The sequence below is a fragment of the Hemiscyllium ocellatum genome, chromosome 2, assembly GCF_020745735.1.
Source record: "Hemiscyllium ocellatum isolate sHemOce1 chromosome 2, sHemOce1.pat.X.cur, whole genome shotgun sequence".
In the NCBI taxonomy this organism is placed as follows: Eukaryota; Metazoa; Chordata; class Chondrichthyes; order Orectolobiformes; family Hemiscylliidae; genus Hemiscyllium; species Hemiscyllium ocellatum.
Genome location: NC_083402.1, coordinates 126,713,359 through 126,738,820, shown reverse-complemented (window position 1 = coordinate 126,738,820; position 25,462 = coordinate 126,713,359). Strand labels below are relative to the sequence as shown.

At 39.3% G+C, this 25,462-nt stretch overlaps 1 protein-coding gene across 5 annotated transcripts in view; it reads left to right on the top strand.

The window, feature by feature from the left end:
* The window catches only part of bnc2 (basonuclin zinc finger protein 2), a 756,635-nt gene that overhangs the window by 164,235 nt on the left and 566,938 nt on the right, over nt 1-25,462 (top strand). For 3 of the 5 annotated variants that reach the window (XM_060840003.1, XM_060839956.1, XM_060839948.1), the window contains exon 1: nt 21,774-21,869. The exons of 1 other annotated variant lie outside the window; for it this stretch is intronic. In XM_060840003.1, coding sequence (XP_060695986.1) covers nt 21,774-21,869 — 96 coding nt within the window. Of the gene's footprint in view, nt 1-19,377; nt 19,415-21,773; nt 21,870-25,462 lie in introns of those variants that run through there. One more of the 5 variants, XM_060839964.1, reaches the window with a different exon arrangement.

Here is a 25,462-nt window from a genome sequence, read left to right as displayed (position 1 = left end):
GACCTCAAATCTATTCTCCCAGTCTCTCCCCATTTCCTTAATGTCTTTCCTTAAATGTTTACAACAACTGCAATCTTGTTGTGGAAAGAACTCCACAGGTTCACTATCCACTGAGTGAAGATATTTCTCCTCATCTCAGTCCTAAATGGTCTACTCCATATCCTGAGACTGTGATCTCTTGTTCTAGATACTGATGGACTAAGGGATCTAGATGTTGTGTACACCAGTTACTTAGCGTGAACAGGTGGGAAGGCAAATGGTATGATGATTTTTATTGCAAGCAGATTTGAATACAGAAGAAAGGATGTCTTCCTGCAACTTATGCATCGACAGAATAATCTACCAACAATCTATAGATTTATGTAGATAACAAACCGTGCATCCATTTCTTTCCAGACCTCTTCCTTTTACATTCTGGGATGTTGATTATCAGATCCCATGGATTAATCAGCTTTCAGGGCCATTAATTTCTCCTGCACTGATTTTTTTTATCTAATACTACTTTCTTTCCATTCCTCATTCTTACTTGTCTCTTGGTTCCCTAGCATTTTTGGGAAATTATTTATGTTTTCTTCCATGAAGAAAGAGCTAAAGTAGTAACTTAATTGTGCTGTCATTGCCTTTATCACAATTATCAGTTTTCCAAATTCAGACTACAGAGGGGTTGTGTTTGTCTTCATTAATTGTTCTTTTAATTTGCCTGTCAGAGATTTTACAATTTGCTTTATTTGCTTGAGGGTTAGAGTGAGGCTAACCTAGCCCTAACTCTAATTCAACGTTCCTCGCAAATTTACTCTCATACTCTATCTTTTTTATCTTCGTCAAGCTTTTGTTCCTCTTTTGTTAAATTTTAAATTGCTGCCAATCCTCAAGCTTCTTGCGTTTTCTAGTAGCAGCTTTTGCTCTTTTTCAGATCTAATACTATTCTCAATTTCTTTTGCATGCTATGATTGGGTCACTTTCCTTAATGTGTGTCTGTGCTGGAAAGGAATGCACAACTATCTCAATGCATGCATTCATTCCTTAAATATTAGCCATTGAATATCCATCATCATAACTACTAATGAAGTTACCCAATCTGTTGTAGACAATTCACTGCTCATAATTTCCTTTATTTAAACTTTGGACACTAATTTTGGATTGGACTACTTCACTTTACATCCCAGTGAAGACTCCTATCTTGTTATGATCATTCTTCCCCAAAGGATACTGAACAATAAGATTATTAATTAATCTCTTCTCATCAAATAATGTTGATTCCTCAGTGAACTGATCTAAAAAAATCTTGTACACACTCCAGAAATTCATCTGTCATTGTATTATTGCTAATGAGTTTTTCCTAGTCAAAATGTTGATTAAACATCTCCCATTAATGCCATTCATGCCTCTCTAATGCCATTCCCATCTTAACTCTACTGTTTGAATGCCTATAAATGACTCCAACTCATGTTTTCCACCCTTTGTTGCTTCTTTAATCCCTCCAAACTGATTCCCCATCTAGATTTTTTGCACCAATATTCTTCCAGACTGGGATATTCTGCTCCAAAGCTACTTCGCACTGGCTTTTCCTCACTTCTCCAAAACTGCTTTGTGCTGGGTTCTGTCCTCATCTCCCTCGCTAACTTGAATATTGTCAAACAGAGAGAGAGAGACATAATACCAAAGCATTTTGTCTGGCATTCATGAGGACAAATTCAAAGATGTCAAATTTCAAATGATCACAGGAAAAAAAAATGCTGATATCTTGTTGGATGGACTCTGATTACCTGAGGCATTTCTTGTTGAATTCTACATCCTGAACCATTAGAAGTTGACTTTTCAATCAATCAGCACCTTTCTCTCATGCAATATATATTGTCATGAACAATTGAAATTTGGCATTCTTGCCTTTGATAACTGCAAGAGGAAAAACTTCAGATTCACTATTCAGCAATATTTAAATTATATCATGTTATGATCACTTTTGCTTAGAGAATCCTTTAATGTGTAGTCAATAATTAATGCTGTCTCATTACACACTCACCGAGTATAATTTGGGGCGGCACGGTGGCACAGTGGTTAGCACTGCTGCCTCACAGCGCCAGGGACCTGGGTTCAATTCCCGCCTCAGGCGACTGACTGTGTGGAGTTTGCACGTTCTCCCCGTGTCTGCGTGGGTTTCCTCCGGGTGCTCCGGTTTCCTCCCACCCTCCAAAGATGTGCGGGTCAGGTGAATTGGTCATGCTAAATTGCCCATAGTGTTAGGTAAGGGGTATATGTAGGGGTATGGGTGGGTTGCGCTTCGGCGGGTCTGTGTGGACTTGTTGGGCCGAAGGGCCTGTTTCCACACTGTAAATCTAATCTAATCTAATCTACGACATAATACAGCCTACTCCCTAGTTATTTTCAGAATATATTGTTCTAAGAAATTGTCCCAAATATACACTATCAACTCATCCTCCAAGCCAGTTTGATTAATCTCATCTATATGAAGATAAATATCATACATGATTGTTACTATATCTTCCTTCAAGCCCCTGTGATTTTGGATTTATACTCTGTCCTACAGTATACATAATGTTAGGGAGCTTAATGACAATTCCCACTCTTGACTTGCTTCCTTTGTTATTTCTTACTTCAACCAAAAATGACACGTTGTCTTGAAACTCTGAACCAGGATCATTTCATACAACTGTGCTGAATCCACCCATTATTAACAGAGATACCCCAACTGTTAATCCTTTTCTTACTGTTCTTTCAAAACATTAAGTACTTTTGCATGTTGATGCCCCAATTTTGCAACACAGCATCAGTGTAAAGGTGAATGTACTGCACTCATTTATTGCTATTTCTGCAATTAATTCATCTACATTTGACAAATATTGCAAATTAAGAGCTTTGAACCCTGCATTCTCTCTTCTGAACTTATTCAGTTTGGACGCTGTGTCCCTTCTTGCCACATTCTGGTAGTCATTACCCACATTGCTACCTTGTACTATTCCATTTTCCAGTGTCTTTAACTTTCCAAATCTCCTTTCACATGACCCCTCATCCTTGCAACAGAATTTAGTTTGAAGTCCACTCTGCAACCTGAGTTATATGATATGCTATTTGCCCCAGTCCCAGTGTAAGTCAGTTGAAGACTATCCCAATGACAAGCAGAGGAGGCTGTGATTTATTGGAGATAATGGGCAGTGAGTCAGCTTATAGTAGTAACTGAGGTTAATGAAAGGAAATGGTTAATTTAAGCTACTGGGGATACTTTATAGGAGATCAGGGTACAGTTGGACATTTTGTCCTCATTAATTAACCCCTTGATCCCCAGGAAACCAAAGGGTGTCAATCTTTGTATCAGACAGAAGATGGAACAGCACAGTCTATCAATGGCAAACTATACATGAAATGGTTGTCGGATGGTCATAGAATCATGCAGCATGGAAACAGACCCTTCAGTCCAACTAGTTCATGCTTATCATGTTCCAAAACTAATCTAGTCCCACCTGACTGCATTTAGCCCATATCCCTCTAAACCATTCCTTTTTGTGTATTTATCCAAATGTCTTTTAAACTTTACGACTGTACCTGCATCCATTATTTCCTCTGGCAGTTCATTCCACACATTAATCACTCTTTGTGTGAAAAAGAAGTTGCCCCTCATGTTCTTTTTAAATCTTTCTCCTCTTACCTTACAAAATATGCCCCCTTAGTTTTGAACTCCTCAACCTAAGGGAAAAGACCTCTGCTATTTACTTTACGTATGCCCCTCATGATTTTATAAACCTCTGTAAAGTTACACCTCAACCTCCCACCTATCCTGCCTATTCTTATAACTCAAACCCTTCATTCCCAGCAACATCCTGGTAAATCTTTTCTGAACCCTTTACAATTGAATAATATCCTTCCTATAACAGCGTGACCAGAACAGCACACACTACTCTGCAGGAAGCTTCACCAATGTCCTGTATAATCTCAACATGACGTCCCAACTCCTATTCTCAAATATCTGAGCAATGAAGGCAACCATGCTAAATGCCTTCTTAACCACTCTGTCTATGCATGTTGCAAACTTCAAAGATTAATGTACCTGAATCTCTTAGGTCTCTTTGATCTACAACACTACCCAGGGTCCTAACATGAATTGTATAATACCTACCCTGTTTGTTTTACCAAAATGTGATACCTCGCATTTATCCAAATTAACTCCATCTGCCACTCCTCAGCCCATTAACTCAATTGATCAAGATCTCTTTTTAATCTTAGATACGCTTCTTCACTGAGCAGTACACCATCAATTGTGGCATAATCTGCAAATTTATTATCCATGCCTCCTGTATTCTCATCCAAATCATTTATGTAAGTGACAAACAAAAGTGGACCAGTAATGATCCCTGTGGAATAGTGCTGATCAGAGACCTCTGGTCCAAAAAGCAACCCTCCACCATCACCCTCTGTCTCCTACCATAAAGCCAATTCTGAATCTAATCCTGAATCCCATGTAATATAACTGTTCGAATTAGTCTATAATACGGAACCTTATCTAAGACTTTACTCAAGTCCAAGTAAACAACAGCTATCCCTCTGCCCTCATCAATCTTTTTGGTTACCTCCTCAAAAATCTCAATCGAGTTTATGAGACACAATTTCCCTTGCACAAAGCCATGCTGACAATCCCTAATCGGTCCTTGTCTCTCCAAGTGCATGTCAATCCTATCTTTCAGAATTACCTCCAACAATTTACCCAACACCAATGTCAGACTGACAGGTCTATAGTTCCAAGGCTTCTTCTTACAGCTTTTCTTAAATAAAGGAACAACATTAGCCACCCTCCAGTCCTCCAGCACCTCACCTTTGGTCATAGATGGTACAAATATTTCTGCCAGGGGCCTTGCAATTTCCTCCCTAACTTCCCATAACATCCTGGGTGACACTTGATCAGGCCCTGGAGATTTATCCATCTTTATGTTTTTAGTAAACCACCAATGAGGGATGGTAAAGGTAGCTCGTAAGTTTGGTTGAGCTCTGGGATGTTCAACTGAACTTCTTATTGAAAGATTGTATGTTTTCGAACATGCAGCTCTGTGTGTAGCCATATCTCCAACACTTGTGATGCATTTGCATGTCAAAAATCCAGCTTCTGAATAAAAATATCTCATGTTAGAATCCAATGAAGGAAAGAAAATAAGTAAAGATTTTAAATGGCGCTTGTTCTGACATTGTGCATTGCACAGTCAAGGTAGAGCGGAATGAAGATGATTGTTTGTGACAAACAAAACCTTGTTTTGGTATTCTTTACAATGTGGTTCACAAAAACTATCTTCAATTATTGGGTGCCTTAATGGATTAGATTAGATTCCCTACAGTATGGAAACAGGCCTTTCGGCCCAACAAGTCCACACAGACCCCCAAAGAGTAACCCATCCAGACCCATTCCTCTACCCTGTATTTACCTCTGACTAATGCACCTAACACTTTGGGCAATTTAGCAGGGCCACATCTTTGGACTGTGGGTAGAAGCCCATGCAGGCCTGGGGAGAATGTGCAAACTCCACACAGATAGTCACCCAAGGCTACTTGTTGAGTCAAATGGCCTGCTTGCACACTTTAGGGATTCTATGAAAAAGAAATAATTCCACCCCATTGCCAGCTTAAATGGAAGACTCCTTACTTTGAAACTTCTTCCCGTGTTCTAGTCTGATTCATAAGGAGAAACATGTTTTCAACATCCATCCTTTCAAGTACCCTGAGAATCTCATATGTTTCATGAAGATCAGTTCTCATTCTTGTAAAGTCCAGTAGATTTTGGTCCTGCGTGTCCAACTTTTTCTCCATAGATAATCCCTCCATCCCAGGGATCAGTCAGTAAATATTCCTTGAAATGTTTATAGCACGTGTACATTATTTCTTGTGGCCTTAATACTTCTGTGTATACTGAATGCAAAACATCTCAACGTTTATGCTTCGTTCCTTTTGGAATAAAAAATAGCATTCCATTTGCCTTCCTAAATATTTACTGTACCTGCATGCTAATTTTTTGGACTTGTACCAGGACACCAGGAACCTTCTACATTCCACTACTTTTCTATTCTTCCAGACAAAGTGGGCAAGTTCTCCCAACCTATCCCTTAATTCAGTTTTGAAGTTCATCCCTTGCAACCTCCTTTTCCCTCCCTCAACTTACTTCTCCATGAATTCACTTGTGGCTTCCTTCTCCCATCCCAATACCCTTGCAGCCTTCTGCCCACTCCTCAAACTTGCTTGCAGCCTTCTTCGACTTACCCACCCGACAGCAGCAACCACTTTCCCTCAACTCCCACCCTACGTCCTGGCAAACGGAGTACCCACGTTTGGCAAAAGGCCTTTCTGGCCTCAGTAAATGCTATCCCAATAACAACCCCCCACCATCCCAAAAGCTGATGGCTGTGATGGCAGAGACAGCCACACATACCATCCTCCTCCCCCCCCTCCCACCCCAAGCCACTGGGTAAGATACAGAAAGATCCCATCAGATCTCAAAATACTGAATGTAACTCCTCCATTCAAGAGAGGGGGGAGACTGATAGCAGGGTACCACAGGCCTGTGAGTTGAATATCTGTCAAGGGATAAATGCTTCAATCAACTATTATCTATTATAGCAATGGCATCAGCTCTGTCACTGTCAATGCTTAATTTCCTAACTTCTCACTGTTTGGGAGATCTTGTTGTGAAAGAAATAACAAGAAAGATGGACTTGTATTCACATAGTACTATGCATAACCACCACTTGTCTCAACATGGTTTATAGACAATTGCATACTTATGAAATGTCATCACTGTTGCAATATTTCTCTCTCCACTGATGCTGTCAGACTAACTGAGTATTCCCAATTTTGTAATGGTGGGGAAAACACCCCTGTGCTGCTTTAAAATAATCTCAGTTGGATCTTTCACATCCACTAGAGCAGGAAGGTGACATCTGTGACAGTGTAGTGCAGCCTCAGTTCTGCACTAGATTGTCAGCCTTGATTTTAGTACTCAGGACATGGATTAGAACTTGAACTGGAATCTTATTATTTAAAGGCCAGGGTGCCACCAACTGAGCATGCTGCAGTTCTCTTACATCAAAAAAAGGAACAACATGCCCAAGTATTCATTGATTGTAAAGTGTTTGTGATGTTCTGAGATTGTGAAAGGTATAATGTTAAATGTAAGCCTTTATTTTCTTTCCTAAACATTGCATAACTCTGCTACATTGTGTGACTACATCAAAGAAATTCCTGGGAGAATTTCAGCAAAATGAAAAGAATTTGTCTGTGATTAACAATAAAATAGTTTTCAGAGTTAACTGTATAACAACTTAGAATCAGTCAGAAACTGGAAATTCTGCAGTCTGTGAATTGTCTCCTAAATCTCCAAAGCCTTTCCACCATCAAAAATGCTCAAGTCAGAGGTATGATGCAATGCTACCAACTTACCAGGATGATTTCAACACCAACAATACTCAAGAACCTCAACACCATCTCAGACAAAGCAGCCTGCTTAATTGATACCACATTCACCCATTAAATGTTCACACCCTCAACCACCAACTCTATGTCTGCAGGGTGTACCATCCACATAATGCATTGCAGCAATTTGACAAGGCCCTTTCAATACCATCTATCAAGTCCATAATTGAGAAAAAAGAGGTGCAGCAGACAGATGTGAAATACATCACCTGCAGACATCACACTATCCTGACTTGGAAATATATCATCACTTCTTCACTGTCTCTGGGTCCAAATTCTAGAATCCTTTAGCTAACAATAGCCTTAACCACATGGATTCAAGAAGGGAGCTCATCATCACCTTTTTAATGATAGGAGATGTGGTGATGTCAGAATAAAATCAGTGGACCAATAACCAGAGTCGCAGGCTAATTCTCTGGGTACATTGATTTTCACCTTGGCAGGAGTGAAATTTGAGTTAGAATTCGATTAAAAATCCAGAACTAAAAACAAGTCTAAAGGTGAATGCAAAACTAATATCACCTTTTGATGACACCTGGATCAGCAATCATTACCAAAATTGGCCTTCATGTAACTCCAAACCCACATAAATGTAGTTGTCTCTTTAATGTCCTCTCACATGGACCTAGACGCTGGAAACAATAATGGCAAACCCAGCCTGTCAACCATGAAAGGTCCTCCTTACTTACAACTGAAGTCTTTCACCAACATTGGGAGAGCTGATCCATAGACTGGTCCAATTTAACATAACTGTGCTTTTGCAATCAAAGCTTATAGACAATGTTCTAGATTTCAATATCACCATCCCTGGATATTTTTTGTTCCTCTGGCCAAACAGACCAACCGAGATAGCAGCACAATAGTATATAGGTTGTGTTGGGAGTCCAAGAGTTTTCAACTTTAACTTCTGACTCCATGAAGTCATATAGCATCAGGTCAAATAAAGAAAAGGAAGCCTCCTCTTGTTGAGTAGACAAATCAAAGCTGGAGTGTATGGGAATCAGGGGGATACATTCCCCTCATTGGAGGCAGGTCTGCCACAAATAAACATGGTTGTGGTTGTTGGAGATTGATCACCTCAGTCTACATTCCAAAACCGGAAGTCAACACTGTGAATGGTGTCAGCACACCAAGCAGTCCTGCATGTCTCAGTGGGAATGGTGTTTTCAGGACATCTCTACAGAAGTTCCTCAGGGCCATGACCTAGACATTACAATGTTCAGCAACTTCATCAATGACTTTTCTTTCATCATAAGGTCCAAAGTAGGGATGTTCTTTGATGTTTGCACTAATGCTCAGCATCATTTGCAACAGTGAAGCAGTCATTGTCCATATTCAGCATGACCTACACAACATCCAGACTTAGAGTAATTAGTAGCAAGTAACATGTATGCCATACAAATATTAAGCAATGGCTTTATCAAACAAAAGAGACTCTTACTGTTTAACCTTGATGTTTAGTGGCATCATCATCACTGAATACTGTATACCACTCTCATTATCCTTGGGGGTTACCATAAACTGGAAACAAAACTGGTCAAACCATAAGCTATGAGTACATGCCAGAGACATGTAACACAGCCTCTCAGTATCCAAGCCTGTCCTCCATCCACAAGGCAAAAACCAGGAATGTGATGGGACACTTTTCACTTGCCTGGATGATTGCAGCTCCCATAACATTCAGGAAACTCAAAACACCATCCAAGAAAACCACTATCCACAATCCTCAGCTTTCATTCCCTTCACAGTTGGCACACAATATTGGCAGTGTGTACCACCTAAAAGATGCATTGCATTCATCACCCGAACTCACCAAAACCCTTTGAAAAGTACCTTTCAAGCTCATGACTATCACCAGTCAGCAAGACAAAGTGCAGATAAGAATGTTCCTCCTGAAGCCTCAGACCATTCTGATTTGGAACTATATCATCATTCCTTTGCTGTTGCTGACTTAAAATCTCAAACTCCTTAAGTGGAGTGCGGGCATACCTGTGCCTGTAGGACTGTGATATTTTAAGGAGGCAGTTCATCACCACCTTTCGTGATGAGCAATAGTTTTGGCCTCGTCAGTGATCCTCACATCTTTTCAATAAATTTTAAAAATCAGAGCATGTCTGTTAATGGTTAAATGTAATATTTTATTTGATTTCAGATGTAAAATAATATATTTTATATAAAAATATGATTTGTTTTAATCCTGCAGATATTGATAATTCAAAAAAGAAAAAAAATACTTTCAGTGAATGGTGGAAAGGATCACATGGCAAGATTTCCAGTTCCATGACTTTTCTTGTATCACACAAACTGAAAGAAACGTTGACGAAACATTATTCTAAAATACAGAAGAGTTTGCCTGTTTGACATTTAAAGGGATCAGAAATCTCTGTGGTTATACTTTACACTGTCCTTCAAATAAACACTCCTTTCTGTCAGAATCCAAAGGGATTCTAAGCTCTTGAGATCTTGCTTCCTTTCTGTTTCTTTTCCATCTAGATAACTCCTAATCCCCAAACATTTTTCAGTAAATGTTATCTTAGAGGTTCCTGCACCTAGCCAAAGCTGAATATATTTTCTAGACTCATTTAAATTCTTGTGAATTGGATTTCTTCAATCCAAGCACGTGTTCCACCTCAGATTCTTGCTAGTTAACCATAAAGACTTGCTGCCTTAATCATTCTCGAAAAGTGTGGTGCAGGAAAAGTGCAGCATCTGAGGAGCAGGAGAGTCGATGTTTCAGGCACAAGGCCTTCCTCAGGAATGAGGCTTGTGGGCCAAGAGGGCTTAGAGATAAATGGGAGGGGGTGGGGCTGGAAGGAAAGTTGCTGGGACTATGATAGGTATTATTTCTCACCTATCTGCTCGACCCTCCTCTCCAATCTATCACTTTCACCCCCATCTTCATCTACCTATCGCATTCCCATCTACCTTCACCCCAGCTTCAATCCCTCCCATTTATCTCTCAGCCCCTTTGGCCCACAAGCCTCATTCATTATGAAGGGTTAATGTCTGAAACATCAATTCTCCTGGTCCTTGGATGCTGCCTGACCAGCTGTGCTTTTTCAGCACCACACTCTTCTACTTTGATCTCCACGATCTGCAGTCATTGCTTGACATTTGTATAGTATGAATGTTACTTGCTACTTATGATCTAAGTTTGGATGTTGTGCAGGTCATCCTGCATATGGACAATGACTGCTTCACTTACTTCCTGCCTCAATCATTCTGTCAGTTCTCACTATCACTCAGGTCCTTTGCAAACTGGAGTTCAATGATATTTGAGGGAAACACTCTGCAAGGTGACCCTACAGTGGCTTCCAATGAACCCTCCCCCATCTCAATAACAATGTGAATCATATGGGCCCTATATCCAGGTAGAGATGCTAATTAGAAAACCTGAAAGCATTCAACTTTTTTAGTCTCAAAATTAAATAATTGGGACTAGATTTCTGGGACTTTGGAGATAATCAGATATTTTGGTGAACTTTTACAGGCATGAATACTTTGCAAATCATTACAAGGTGAAGCAATCTTGGCCACCTGTAATCTTTAATTCAATCCTGCTGTTAGCAGAGTCAGAAAAATAGCACAAGGCCCACATTCCTCAATTTATCCTAAATTAAAGACATAGTCCCAAGATATAACAATCCTATGAAACATCACATTTATAACATTAATTAATAACGTCAAACATGTTCAGAAAATTCTATTCATGTTGCATATTGTTTGGGTTCCAAACGAGTCTTTGTTACTTCTTCATAATCACATTTTACAGGTTTCTAAACTTGCAAAACAATACTTTGTACTGTTTATTTTGTTCTGTTGATCAAAAGATACCCTGGTTTTGATTTAATATTCCACAATAATCCTCACGTATCTGATAAGCTGGAGAACTGCAACAAAATGCCCAGAATTCTCAATCAAAGGAGTTTCTTGTGTCCAGAGCAGACCATAAATGACATCACCACACCTTAGCCATAGTAGAAAAAGCATTTAGAAATTATGAAAATACTGACCAGGCATCTGTGGAGATAGAAACAGGTTTAATGTTTTAAATATGATCAGACTTTGAAAAGTTAAAAAAATTTAAAATAAAGGTTAGTAAGGGGGAAAGAAGGGAAGAGAAACAAAAAGGGAAGGCCTGTGAAAGGGTAGAAGGCAGAAGAGATTTAAAAGGGACGATGGCAGAATGCCAAAGAAGGTGGCAGTGGGAAAGTCAAGAAACTACTGATAGTGAGATCATCACCAACATTTGCTGTTCAAAAAAAAATGGAAGCATTAGGTGTAATCTAAAATTATTGACCTTGATGTTGGGTCTGAAAGGCAGTCAAGTGCATAATCAACAGATGAGCTGTTATTTGTCAAGCTTCTGTTGTCTTACCCATTATTGTATTCCAAGTTATGTTATTAACAACTATAAACATTGCTAACTTTGGAAAAGGCATTAAGTATTGCAAATTTTAAAATGGCACTGGATTACACTTGTTTGTGGCCACAGCATTTTCATAGCAGACTTTTAGGAGAGCAGGAGTTTATGTTCCTTGGACGTGTATATTTACCTGAAGTAAGAGAGAACTTTTTTTTAACTGTACACTGGTACACTGTACACAATTGAAGAGGACAAGAGTCATAGAGATGTACAGCACAGACTAACCCGTACATGATGACCAGATATCCCAACCCAATCTTGTCCCACCTGCCAGCACCTGGCTCATATCCCTTCAAATCCTTCCTATTCATATACCCATCCAAATGCCTTTTAAGTGTTGCAATTGTACCAGCCTCCACCGCATCCTCCCTACACAGAACTTCTTCTCAACCAAAATCAATGGACTTAAATCATAACAAGTAATGTCTATTTGTCAGGCACTACATACCCTGCTTGTGTCAACTCATAGCTGACAGGATGTGTTTTTATACTTGCAGCTAGACGTGCAGTCCACCATCTTGAATAATGACACATAAAAGTCATTCAGCCACACCTGAAATTGTACATTTTAAATACATATATAAATAAGTAGCTGAACAGTTACTCCTCATCTCTGCTGCAATTTTTTTTTTGTTTTCCCAAAACAGCCAGACTCAAGGCTGAGAGAACCAATTCTAAATAGTGCCAATTATGCAGTTAGATGCTCATCACAATCGCCCTCACTCCTGGTCTGGATATTTCTGACTACAATGCCTTACCAAATCTCAATCTCTCCCAAACACAAGACTGTCCCACCCCCAATCTTTTATCTGTCACCTTTCCCAGACAGTAATAACTTCCAAACTTCAAGCTTATCCATCCACCCATGCGCTCGATACTCCAAAGCCCTCAAGCCTGAGTGGAGGTTCTTTTCACTTCATGCAGCCACTATTGAGACTCCTCAGACATCATTAGTTGTGTGTTGCGAGATTGCAGAGGGTGCTGGTGGTGGTGGACCCATGGAATAATGGGGAGGGATACGCAATTGAAATCCGCTGAACATAACCCTTGCAATATGTAAACGTTTGAGAAGCAGACAACACCTAACAATTACTCTCCCACCCCTCCTAAATTTCTGGGTTCAATTTGTTCATTCTGATAAATCATGTTCTCAAAAAATCACTTTCACAGCTTTTCTATTAGGACTTCTGCTTCAAACCTGACATTGGCGGGACCAGACCCGGCTGAATGTGCACAAGTATTTTAAGGTTTATGACTTTATGGCTTGGTCAGGCCAACGAAAAAGGGACACTGTCTCTTTAAAAATTCATGAAGCAGATCATGTAGTCTGCATGGAATGACTGCTTACAGATTTCAGCATTCACTGACAGGGTCTCCTCTAATTTAAAGAAACATACAATATGATATAATGTTATAAAATAGCTTGTAGAACTACACGGGCAAAGTACAGTTCCTTTTTGGGCACTGCATAGAAGAAGGGTTATGTAAAAAATGTTTTAATTAAATAGTCTTTTATTGCATCTTATTAATTTTAACATTTCTTCCTTTCTTCAATCCTGTTGTTCACTTCATAATATTTTTGAATCATATGTTATAATGCTACATATTGAAGGGAATGTGACATTTATGCAAATTTGTTCTGTAATGAAAGCATTTGAAAAAACTGCTGCTCTTTTCATAATAATTATTCATTTGAAACTGGGCCTTTAGGGCTCAGTAACATCAGGTTTAGATTAGTGTAATTTTTTTCTTGCTGCAGTAGAATTCTCTTAAGATAATGTGTGATTAGGATAAACTTTATTCAAAAGTGCCAGCCATTGAGAGGTGTGTGTACATTATTTGAAAACTATGAAATCTCTCTGTACAAGCTTCATATATATTAAGGGAAAAGAAAACAAAAGTATGTTTTTTTAATCACAGGCACTCATACTGAAATAATGTTGGAAATAAAATTTATTTTCTTATACCAAACCTCAATGAATAATTAAAATTTAAATTAATTGCTGTGATCTGGAATGCACTGACTGAAAGTGTGGAAGAAGCAGGTTCTGTATAACTTCGAAAGGCACTTGGGTAAATACTTGAAGGGAAAATAGAGGGATGCAAAGAAAATAGGGGTCAGTGGACCTGGCTGGGAGCTCAGTCAACAGGTACAGTGGACTGAAAGTTTCCTCTTGTGTTGCATGATTCTATGGTTCTAATTAGTGGTAAAGTGTACTAACTCACCATAAATGTGCATACAAGTGCCCCAGTAATTAATAAACAAACAGACTTGATTAAAACCCAGATAGTCAAGTTGATAGAAGGTGGAATTTATTGTGTGATAGATACAGTGCACCTGCTGCATGAGTTTAGTTGGTTATTTAGCAAATCTTTTGGTCCTTTGTGCACACCACACATCAGCCTGGAAATTATTCTTGAAACTCAAACTGTCCCAAAGAATTTTGTTTCACTTCATACTCTACAAAACAATAGACTTATAAAATGGTTGAACAATTTAAAAGGTTGGGAATTTTAGCAGTTTCTGCGACTCCACTGTTCCTCACAATTCTATTTCTTTGCTACAATCAACAAAGTGAAAGGGGATTAAAGGGTTAGTGTCTGGTCTTTGCTACACTGAAAGCCGCTTGATGACTTGCAGTAAGAGTCTGGAGTTCTGCCATTTATCCTGATGTCCAGATCCCTTAGGTCAATCAGTGGCTATGTTCTGGATAGACACTGGAACAAACTCTCTCATCTCACCAGAAAGGGTAGCCAAACAACTGAGACCTGTATCTGTGTATCTCACACAAGTAATTCAGAGGGCAGTGTTGAGGGGGGAGCCCTGGAAAGTGATGCAGAATGATAGATACCAGTACTCATTGGAATCTGCTGATTTTTTTTGGTTTGCTCCCCCACGTTAATCCATGTGACAGCTTAAAGTCTCTGCACACCTCCTCTTGGCATTTAGAAAACAGGCCAGTGACGACACACTGTATTAGCTAATCAAGGTTAATAATAGATTGCCATTTCATTAACTCTTTCTGTGCTGAATGTAATTGATTACTTGTGACTGCTTGTGGTAAGCTTTCTCTGTACTTCATAAATGTCAGATATTATAATGTAGCAATGCAAAATTGTGAGACGTTAAGGGAAATTCCATGAGCCTCATATTCTGTGAAATTTGCCAGAATGCTCAAAGGGTTAATTAGTAGTGTGACCTTAAAACGTTCCTCTGAACAGTTGGAGTATTGTCACAGCATCAAAGTTAAAGATCTTTGCCAACATTCTTATTTGGATTATTCAGCTCAAATTTTGCTTAAATTTCGATCTTTATTACAGCAGCTTCAAAATTCACAGCACCTCTCCAATACTTTCTTCTTGCCTGTGAACTTTTAGGAATATTCCCTGGACTCAAGGTTGACCTGTTCATGAACAATTACTATGTAACTGGTGATTCTGTATTTTGTTTGAATTTCCTGATAATTTAATTACGATCAAAGTTATTCAAATAATGCATTTTAACTTGTCAATTGTACCTCTCCACTTAACTTACTGTTACTGTCTGTCTGCTCATGTTAGTCCAATATTTAAAAGCACAGAGAAGCATAGAGTTATTAAGAGACTTTCTTTGCCGGGTGAATTTGAGTAAAGTTATGGGGTTCATGAATTTCTTTAACACTTGGATGCCTATGTTTTAGGAAATCTCTTGCACACATTGTATAGTGAAAAGGACACTCTGGACTGTGAGGGTTAATGTGCCATTTGCCATCACTTTTGCTGCATGGCAGGATAATTGACGCAATGAAGAGCAGATGATGAGGGTTCAGTTGTGACTTTGCTGCAAAGTATGTTCCAGACAAGGACATAAGTAATATTGAGAAAAGACTGATCCCTGTTGCCACAATATTCCCTTACATATTGGCAACAGTTTTGTTTTTAAATTACCATAATTGCATATTCTGCACAACCTTGTTTCTCTGAGTTTATTTCCTTGCATAGTGTTAATTAGAAATTATATCTGATACATTTGCTCTTTTACAATTCGTGAAGGCAACACTTCAACTCAATTGGATTATTTTATAAGGTGGGGTTGCAATTATTCATTACTTAAAATGTTGTTCTGGAAACAACAAACATTTGTCAGTCTTCAAGAAGGATGTGGGTGCAGAGGACATTTAATAGAAATGTACCAGGGACCAGGGAATTCAATTAGGTGGAGAAACTGAAAAGTTGATGTCATTCATCTTACAACAGTAGAGGGAGATTCGATAGAGGAGTTAAAAATCATGAGACATTTTGATAATGTAAGGGTAAATAGTTTCCATTGGCAGGTAACCTGAGGAAGCATTTAGCATACTTAACAGAAAAGCCATTGGGGAGATAAACGGAATTCATTTCATGCAACTAGACATTATGATCTGAATGAACTGTCTGAAAGGACAGTGGAAGCAGATTCAGTAGTATCTTTCAAAAGATAGTTGTTTGAGAAAGGTCTAGGGGGTAGAGCAGAGGAGTGAAACTAACTAGATAGTTCTTTCAAAGAGTAGCGCAGACATGATGAGCTGGATATTTTCTTTTTGTACTGTACAATTCTATGCTTCCCTGAAATTTGTCAATTTGGTTTAGCATAGAATGCCTCCCCAGTAACTGCATTGATAGTCTCAGCATACCAGATATGTGGTTCCAAGAAACGGTCAGAAGTTAGGAAATGTGCAGCAAGTAACTTACCCCCTGACTTCCCAAAGCCTATCCATTATCTACGAGGCACAAGTCAAGAGTGTGATGGAATATTTCCCACTTGCCTGAATTGATGCAGTTCCAACTGCAGTCAAGAAATTTGACACAATCCAAGGTAAAGCAACCCACTTGATTAGTCCAACGTTCACAAGCATCCACTTCCTCCACCATCAATGCTCAGTAGCAACCATGTGTACCAGCTGCAAAATGCACCACAGAAATTCACCAAAGATTCTTAGCACCTTCCAAACTCTCAACCACTTACGTCTATAAGGACAAGGGGAGCAGATAGGTGGGAACACCACCATTCGCAAGTTCCACTCCAAGCCATTCCCCATCCCGACTTGGAAATATATAATCATTTCTTCAGTGTCACTGAGGGTCAAAATTCTGGAATTACCTCCATAATGGCATTGTGAGTCTACCGACTAACAGCAATTTAAGAAGGCAGCTCACCGCCACCTTCTCAAGGGCAACTAGGAATGGGTAATAAAATGATAGCCAGCCAGCAAATGCCCATATCCCATGAATGAACAAAAAATTTCTGAATCTGCTGTTTTTGGTTTCCTTCCTCAGTTCAATGGCACATGTGTAGGTTTTCTGGGAAGTGTTTAACCTGCTTACTGGAGGCATTTTCCCAACCTGACAACAGCAGTTTCAGAAGGATTGTTTCTTGTGTGATGTTTCAAGTTCGACATGAAAACAAAATTTTGTTTATTTTATTTGACTCTTTCATAGCAGGATGGGAATGAAGGGAGCGAAGGAAAATTGCAGGTGCTGGATCTGGATTTGTTCACTCAAAATTGCCCAAGATGCCTCAATGTCAAGAGACGAGGAGATTTTGACTCTTCCTTGTCTAGTGGTCATCCCTCTTTACAAGATTGCAACTTAAAGGGTTTGGGTCTGATATGTTTTTAAACCTATTTCATTCCACTATACAAGGATTGAAATGAAAACAAAAAGGCCATGTTATTTCTGATTGTAATTGAGGAGACATGGAGAAAGATGGAACTGATTCATTGGGAACCCTAATAATATCCTTTCCAGCAAGATGCCTCAATGTGGATCACAACAAATAAAACCCACAGCACTGCTCAGTGGAAGAGCGATTTCCATTTATATAGTGCCTTTCATAATCTGATATCATTCCTCAGGACTTTTCCTGAAGCATAGAAAATGTGCAACCGATTTCTGCACAGCATGCTCCTGCAAACTGCAATTTAGTTTTGACCAGATCATCTCTTACCATGCTATTGATTGGGATATAATTATTGATTAGGACTCTAGGGAGAACTTTCCTAGTCTAGGCCTTGCACTGCGAGTCAGTAATCCCTGACAGTGTGCGGTAGTTGAACCACAAACCATTTCCATGTGTACAGGGCAGCGTAGTGAAAGGCAAAGAATAGTTTGCCCCTGGAATGGAAAATAGATATGGTTTTACCGATCCTGACAGCGTGTCCATCTCCAGAGCTTTTTGTGATTGCCACAGAGGAATGGTGATGCTGAAACCGTTTTCTGAAAGTGTTTGAGAATGAGTGATGAAATGTTGCGGGGCTCGAGAGCAGATTAAAAAGCAGCAAGTTTTCTGGCGAGCAAGCAGTGAAAGGGTTAAACAGGGAAGGGGGTGAAGGAACTCCATTTATCCAACGAGGTGCTGTTGCACCTCAAAGATCCTCAGTGGGTAAGACGCGGCTGATTTTACCATCAAAGAATAGTTGGTGAAATTATAATATTTGTTGAAAATTTACGCACTGTTTCAACAGGAGAAAGTGTTTACTTGCTTTGTTCTAAATACAGAAACGAAGATTTCTCCGCCCCCCCCCATTGCCTTGGAGGTGATCTGATTATCATGTGTGTTGGAGTGGGCTATGGTTTGTTGGTCACTAACAGTGACAGTTCTGTCTTATTCAGCAATCAACAACGTCCAGTGTCACATGAAGGAACCACTGATCTTTAACCCAGTTCCCTGCGAGCCGCTTACTTAAAGAGACAATACCCCATTCTGCTGACATAGCTTGGCTTTCTTCCATTTTTTTTGAGAGAGAAAAATGGGACTTTAAAAAAAAATCTCGGTGCGTTTTTTTAAGGTGCCACACCACAAACATTTATTTAACTATGAGCTAAAAGTTAGGTGTTGATTTTGAAATATTTCAAATAATTTCAGAGACTTAACTTTCTACCACAATCGCAATTAGTTAAAAATTCCCGCCAACGATTTGGTTTTCGGTAATCAGGATTGGCAGGTTTAAGGACGATCAGAAGAAAACCCTAGTTTCTTGTTAACTTTTCATCAGAGGAATATGATGCTTTAATTCTGATTCAAATTCAAAAAAACCCTGAGAAACATGTTTATTCCTTAATTCTTACTTGGAAAAACATAAGCGCGAGTTTCGAATTTCTCCTGGAAAATAATCTTGAGCATTGTCAGAACTAGAACATAAACAGCAAATGCCAGAAGGAGAGTTTTGGCTGGACAATGTTACAGCAGTAATCAGAGCAAGGGTTGATTTTTCATCGTCTGGCTGAGAGAAATTACAATCGATGCATAGAATCTTTTACATTCAAAATCTTGTTAAAAAGCAACAGATTTTTTTAAAAAAAATAAACTGTTTCTGTGCTCACGGCAACAAGAAAACTAAACTGTATAAAAAAAAACATATCGATTTCACGAGACTGTAGAATCTGTACAAGCACACAAACAAGACGGAAATCATGTTTACCGTGACACAGATGTGATCAGTGAATATTTTACACAGTAAATACGGTACAGTGACAAGGAAGGATAAGGTTCACTTTGGATACCGGGTAAAATCTGTCTATTTCTGCTTCACTCTAAATCCACATTGTCCCATTTCAACTGAAGTTATTCCAGGATATTAACATTAGTTAAATAATCTCGCGTTTTGTGTATATAAAACACGTGACAGAAAATTATCTCAGTTGCGGCTCTTTACTCTGTTCAGTTTAATTGTGCTTTATAAAGGATTTTTCTTTTAAAAATAACTGTATGGACAGTCCTACACATACAACACTTCCGTTGTCTGTAGCTCATCCTGTGCTCCCAAGAATTAAGAGTGGCGGCCTTTTATTTTGTAGGTATGGCATAGTTTTCAGGTATGGCCCTGTGTTTTTTTTCCTTGAGTGTGCGAAATGGAAAGCAGGTTCGGTTTCAAAGCTTAGAAGCTCAGTAGTGGCTTTGTGTATACATAGAAAAAAGAAAGTGTTGGAGGATTTACAGATAACAGTGTGGATGATGTAAAGCTTGGAGATTCGGACACATTCTTCTATGACAAATTGCAGCTTTCCTCTGGAAAGATTCAGACAGAGTCATCGTCAGTGTCTGGGTTACTTTGTCTGCATATGTCCACAATATAGCAAAGTTAACAGAAACAACAAAAAGACAGCACAGGAACACCCCTCTACATAGAAGACCTTGCCGGTAGCTTACTGTTGAACATCCTTGGTTAGGAAGCTTGAAACTGGATGTATTAGTTAGTCAGCCTAATAATCCCTGCACAGACTCTATTGATTTTTCTAAGGGCAAGTTTATGAAGTAAATAAACTTGGAGTTGGTATCTTAATAAACTGCTTTGTTCAGTCTGTCACATTTAGTTATGGGGTTGTGGTGTTTAAGGAAAGAAAAAGCTCATTCTAATACAGAATGTTCACAGCAGGGGTCCAAATTAGCCCTTTGTTTGGGATTGCTAGCTCACTTCAGCTTGCTTTGAGAGCATTCCTACGTTTTATCCTAATGAGTTGCAACACTGATAATGTGGCTGATGATCTTCCATTGATTTCACTATCACTTGCTTGTCTGGTAATTGATCCGTTGCTGAGCTTCCTAGTTAATTATATCGGCTTTGACATGGCCCCAGTCTAGGGGGAATTTCAAGTCTTGCAGAATAACAGTTTTAATAAAGGAGTCTATTACTGCAGGTGCTGCTGCTGCTACTGCAGGCTGTCTAGGCTGGGAGGACTGCGGGACAGGAGGAGAGGGAGAGCTAGAGCGTGCTATTGGCAATGTCCTTTAGCCTCTCACAAATAACAGCCATTAGTGGGAAGGTCAGAAGCAGAGTATACAGCTTTGACTGGAGAACTGAGTGCCACTTCAGAAATCAAGAGGCTAGCTGATTTTTAAAGGGAGATAGAACGAGGGAGTGGAGATTTAAGAGTGCAGCTACTGTGTGGCATTATTGATCACACAACGAAAAATCCACCTATGGGATCTTTTCTTGGAGCTAAGGTGGACATTGGTGCAATAATCCTGGGATATTTATTTTAGTTTTGATGTGTGCTTTGTATTTTTTTTCTAAATCAGCATTTTCTGCTTTGGATCTTTTTAGTATAATGACAGTGAATTGAATGTAGTCAAGAGTGCATGCAAAGGGAAAGTTTGTAGGAAAGCTTTTAGGGAGAAAAGGGGGTGGCGGATGTACACTTGTGTCACTATTGTGTACATTTTGTTCATTTTTTTTATTGACACACTAATGACACAGAGCTGTCACTCGAGGACTTTCTACTGTGCCAAAAGGTGAGATTCCATTATCATTTTCAAGCTTTTAAAGAAGCAAAGGATTGTCAGAAAATGCTACAGATTTTTTTCCCCCTCCTGACCTCTAAATTCCTAAATTGTTCAGCTCCGTGTTGCTGAATGTAATTTCCTCACACCCCACCACCCCCAAGCCTGTGTGGAATTGCCACAGGATGTCATTCTCTGTTTGCCAGTAAAGCTAGAGCTTTGAGTTCTTTTCGCTGTTATCCAATGACATCCAGTCACTGGGAGGGTGAGCTGATGGTCAGGTCTCATCCGTTTTGCCTGCACACCTGACTGGCAGCTGTTAAGCTGTACAGGGCGTGCTTTGGGAGTCACAGTCTATGCATAAATGATCGGGGTATCTGTTCAGGAGGTGCGAAAGGAGCACTGACCCCCCCCCACCCCACCCCTCCCCAAGGAAAGCAGAGTTGCAGGCAGATCTTAACTACACATCTTGGTACTGACAGCCAAGAGGCTTGAAAACCCACCAATACCTTGCAGTCAGGAGCAGCAGAAGGGAATGTGAGAGAGAGAGAGTGGGGAAAAGGCAGTGAGAAAGAGAGTGTATGTATGCGTGTGTGAGTCAGAGCAAGCGACTTCACTTTAATAGACTTAAGTCCCAACTACTCCATGCAGTTCAGCACAAGAGCAGCATCCACAGAGCCTGGTTTCATGGGGACATGGCAGAACTCCGAGACTAACCTGCTCTTCAGAATGGCCCAACAGGTGAGTTTGATTTAAATGCTTTATTTGCATGTCTTCTTTTTTTTCTTTTCCTTCCCAGTTTATTTAACTCCCAGTCAGCTGTTATGTTGTTTATTTTGGTGTCGATTAGTACCATTTTATTGTCACTGAGCAATTGTGCTGCTGTCACTGGATTGTGCATGCTTGCCCTCATTAACTCCCTAAGAGTACGTTTCTTTGTAGCTTGAAGAAGAAAATAAAAGTGCAGCAGGAGCCAGTTATTGTAAAGTTTGAGATAGAGAGTTCCAGCAAGGCTTGCGGTTGAGTGGAGTTGATTGTACCTCAAGTACTTCTAATAAACAGAGCACCGCGTCCAGTCTCCCCCGACTGACAGACCTCGGCTGAAACTGATAGTAGGTTGAGGGGCCTCTCAGAGTTCTTTAATTGGCTTCATGTGGTAGAATGCAGGTTTATGTGCTGTGGTGAGGGTCGGCGTGTTGAACTGCAATCCATGCCAGAGTTCAGCAGTGGGATCATTAGTATCTTGTGCGGAGACAGTTTCAATTCTTAGCTCGCTCGGTCTCTCTCTCTCTCTCTCTCTCTCTCCCTCTCCCTGCCATCTCTTTCCATTCTCCTATCGCCTCTGTCTCTCTCTCTCTCTCTCTCTCTCGTCCTAGCAATATCTTGGCTTTTCCCCCAGTGCTATGTCTGCACTAGGGGCCGCTTTACAAGCAGCTGAGACTTGGCAAGCTCCTTCTATTGGGAGAGCAGAAATCTTGTTGCAGGGCCAGTAATAACTGATAATTAATCACAGAAGCGGGTGTCTCTGTACCAGGCACTCACTGATACATGCCCTGCCTGCTCCCTGGTCTTCTTGCAAAATTGTTTGGCTCTGCTGAATGAAAGCAATAGTTTTTTTTTCTTGGACGCAGCTCAAACAAGGGCAGGGAGGTTCAAGCCCAACCTTTCGAAAGGGTCGTTCCTCTGTTCCAGTATTCTGACATGTGGAATTCTTGCCTAGTTTGGTCATTAGAAATCGAACAGACAGCCCAAGAGTGAAGATGCTCACTGCAGTCTCGCGCTGATATTGCCCACAACAAATAAAAATACTATCAATAACACATAATAAATTTAGAGTCAATTTTTTAACTGTTTGGTACAACATGTCTATTTTAAAACAAAACTCTTAACTATTTTGGATGGATTGATTTAAAGCAGGTGAATTTTGTTTCCTGTAGAGGGACCCCAGTTACTGCTTATAGAAGCGTACACCCTGTGCTGCCTTTCTCATGCTACTATGGCAGACTCTACTTTCTATTCAATCAGCCTCTCAGTAGCATAATTTTATTTTAAAGGGATATTTACTTATTGCGTGGATTGCTTCCCATTTAAGAAATAAGGATGAGATATAATGTGATGGGAGAGGAAAAAATCTCGTCCAAGCTTTGTAGATGGTTTGCACAAACTGCTTTTGTGTACTGTGATGTTAATCCCTATTCTGAGACATGCGGGCATGTATCATTATCCTTCCAGTCAGTATACGTTCACATTGGAAGGGAAGCTCTCATGTAGTGAGAGCAATTGGAACAGATGTGACAACATTCTGCAAAGTGTTTTTAAGTAATGTAGTGATGCTCAGACAGTGCAGGTAGAGATGTACAGTTGGGGCTCGATTTCAATGTTTATTGTGGATGGCCTTTGTATAAAATCAATAGTATTATCAGTGCCATGAAAAAAAATGAGTGAGCCTACAAATGATTAATCTTATTTTTAAAATAATATAATGAACTGGGAATAGAAAACAGGAGGTTTGAACAACTAGCAGATCTAAAATTATATCCGTACAAGAAAGGAACAAAACTTACTTATTTGTAAAAACAAATCAAAAATTCAATGGAGTACAAATAGCTTTTTAAGTTCTATGCAAGAAGATTCAGTCTTCTAAGTCCTTGAAAGAAGTAGGATTTAATTAAAGAAGCTATACGAGACAATAATGTAATCATTTTGCCTTCTGGAGTAATGTGGCTCACAAACTTCATTATTAGAGTTTGGATGGGTGAATTTTGTTATTGCATGATATTTAGCAGATGAAGGACTAGTGAAAACCAACCTTTCTGAATCAGAGGTTCTCCTATTTCTGGGGGGTGTCCTGGGCAGTGATTTTCAGATATTACTCAGTTAACCTAAGACTGAGCTGAGGAGAATGAACCCAAGGCTCCCTGCTCATAATCAGTGAAGGGCTGCGGAGTACTAGAATATTCTTTTTGTATATTGGTATGAATACATCAAATACTGAAAAAAATCGAATGTTAATTGGCTTCATTAATTGTTGCAATCAATTCCTACAAAGTGAATATCTTTATTACCTAATTGTTTTTTACAGAACAGGAATATCCACATAACAGGAATCCCCATGGATGAGTGCAGGGGATTTGATGTCACACAATCTCATGCCCAGTTTAAATTTGTAACAGTAGATTGTCTGTGATATAAATTGCTCGATGCTTTACATTACAATTAATCTGGTTTTTGACAGTAATAATGGAAGACATACACAGATGATAATTGTAGAAAGTGACTTTATGTAATTTGAGTTCCAAAGATGGGAAAATGCGTGACTGATACAAAACACAAATGCACTAAATAGGAATTCACAGCCGGAATTAATAGTGAATGCAGATTTTTTTTAAAATGGGGCTTGTATCTCAAGCTCTGCTCACTTTACATAAATATTTTTTCCTCTGGCATTCTGTTAAATGACACAGACTAGATTGCAATTTTGAGTCAGAACCCTGTGCAGTGCAAAAACGTTTTTGGAGATAAATTTTATTTTGTTGGTATGATAAATGCAAGGTTAAAGCAATCAGTCCATGGTAATGAGTAACAGAAAATAAGTTTTTTTTGTTGTTTGTACAAAACGATTAAATTGGTTCTTCGGGGCAAAACCAGTAAGAAGCAGGAATACTTTCCAGCCGTGGATTTTTGTACACCTATTAAGCTTTGAATCATTGGTAAACTAAGGACGAACACAGGATTGCGGAACTTTTCCCAATTCAATATTCTTAGCAGAGAGGGAAAAATCGAGATTGTAATCTCCTATTGTTTGATGGAAAAAATGGTACTGAGCCATCAAAAGGTTAATTTTACTTGACAGTCTAAATTTCTGTGTTAATTTGGAGTCTTATAACTTTCAGTAAGTACCTTGGAACTGCTTGCAGTTTGAAAATGAAAATATTCTTCACTCCAAACTCAGATCTAACACAGAAGGGAATTCCTGCGAATATCAAATAAGGATGTATATTGAAGCAGTGATCATGTTTCTTTGTCCAAAAACTGTAGGTTTCCTGTAACTTATTCATGCTTATGACTGTGATTTTTAAGCCTACAGTCTGCATTAAATTTTACCACACAAGTTGAAAATTAACAAGTGTCTGAGTAATATATACTGTTTATTGTCTTGCTACAAATGTGCTTTAATCCAGGTGAGTTACACTTGGACAACTGAAGCAAAGAAACAAATATTTTGTCTACGTGCAACTAAATATGAAATATAATGTTGTAAATGCTGCATCAGTACTACAGGTGATAAAACAATTAACGCTGCCATTGTCAATGACCAGATAAGTCATTTACTG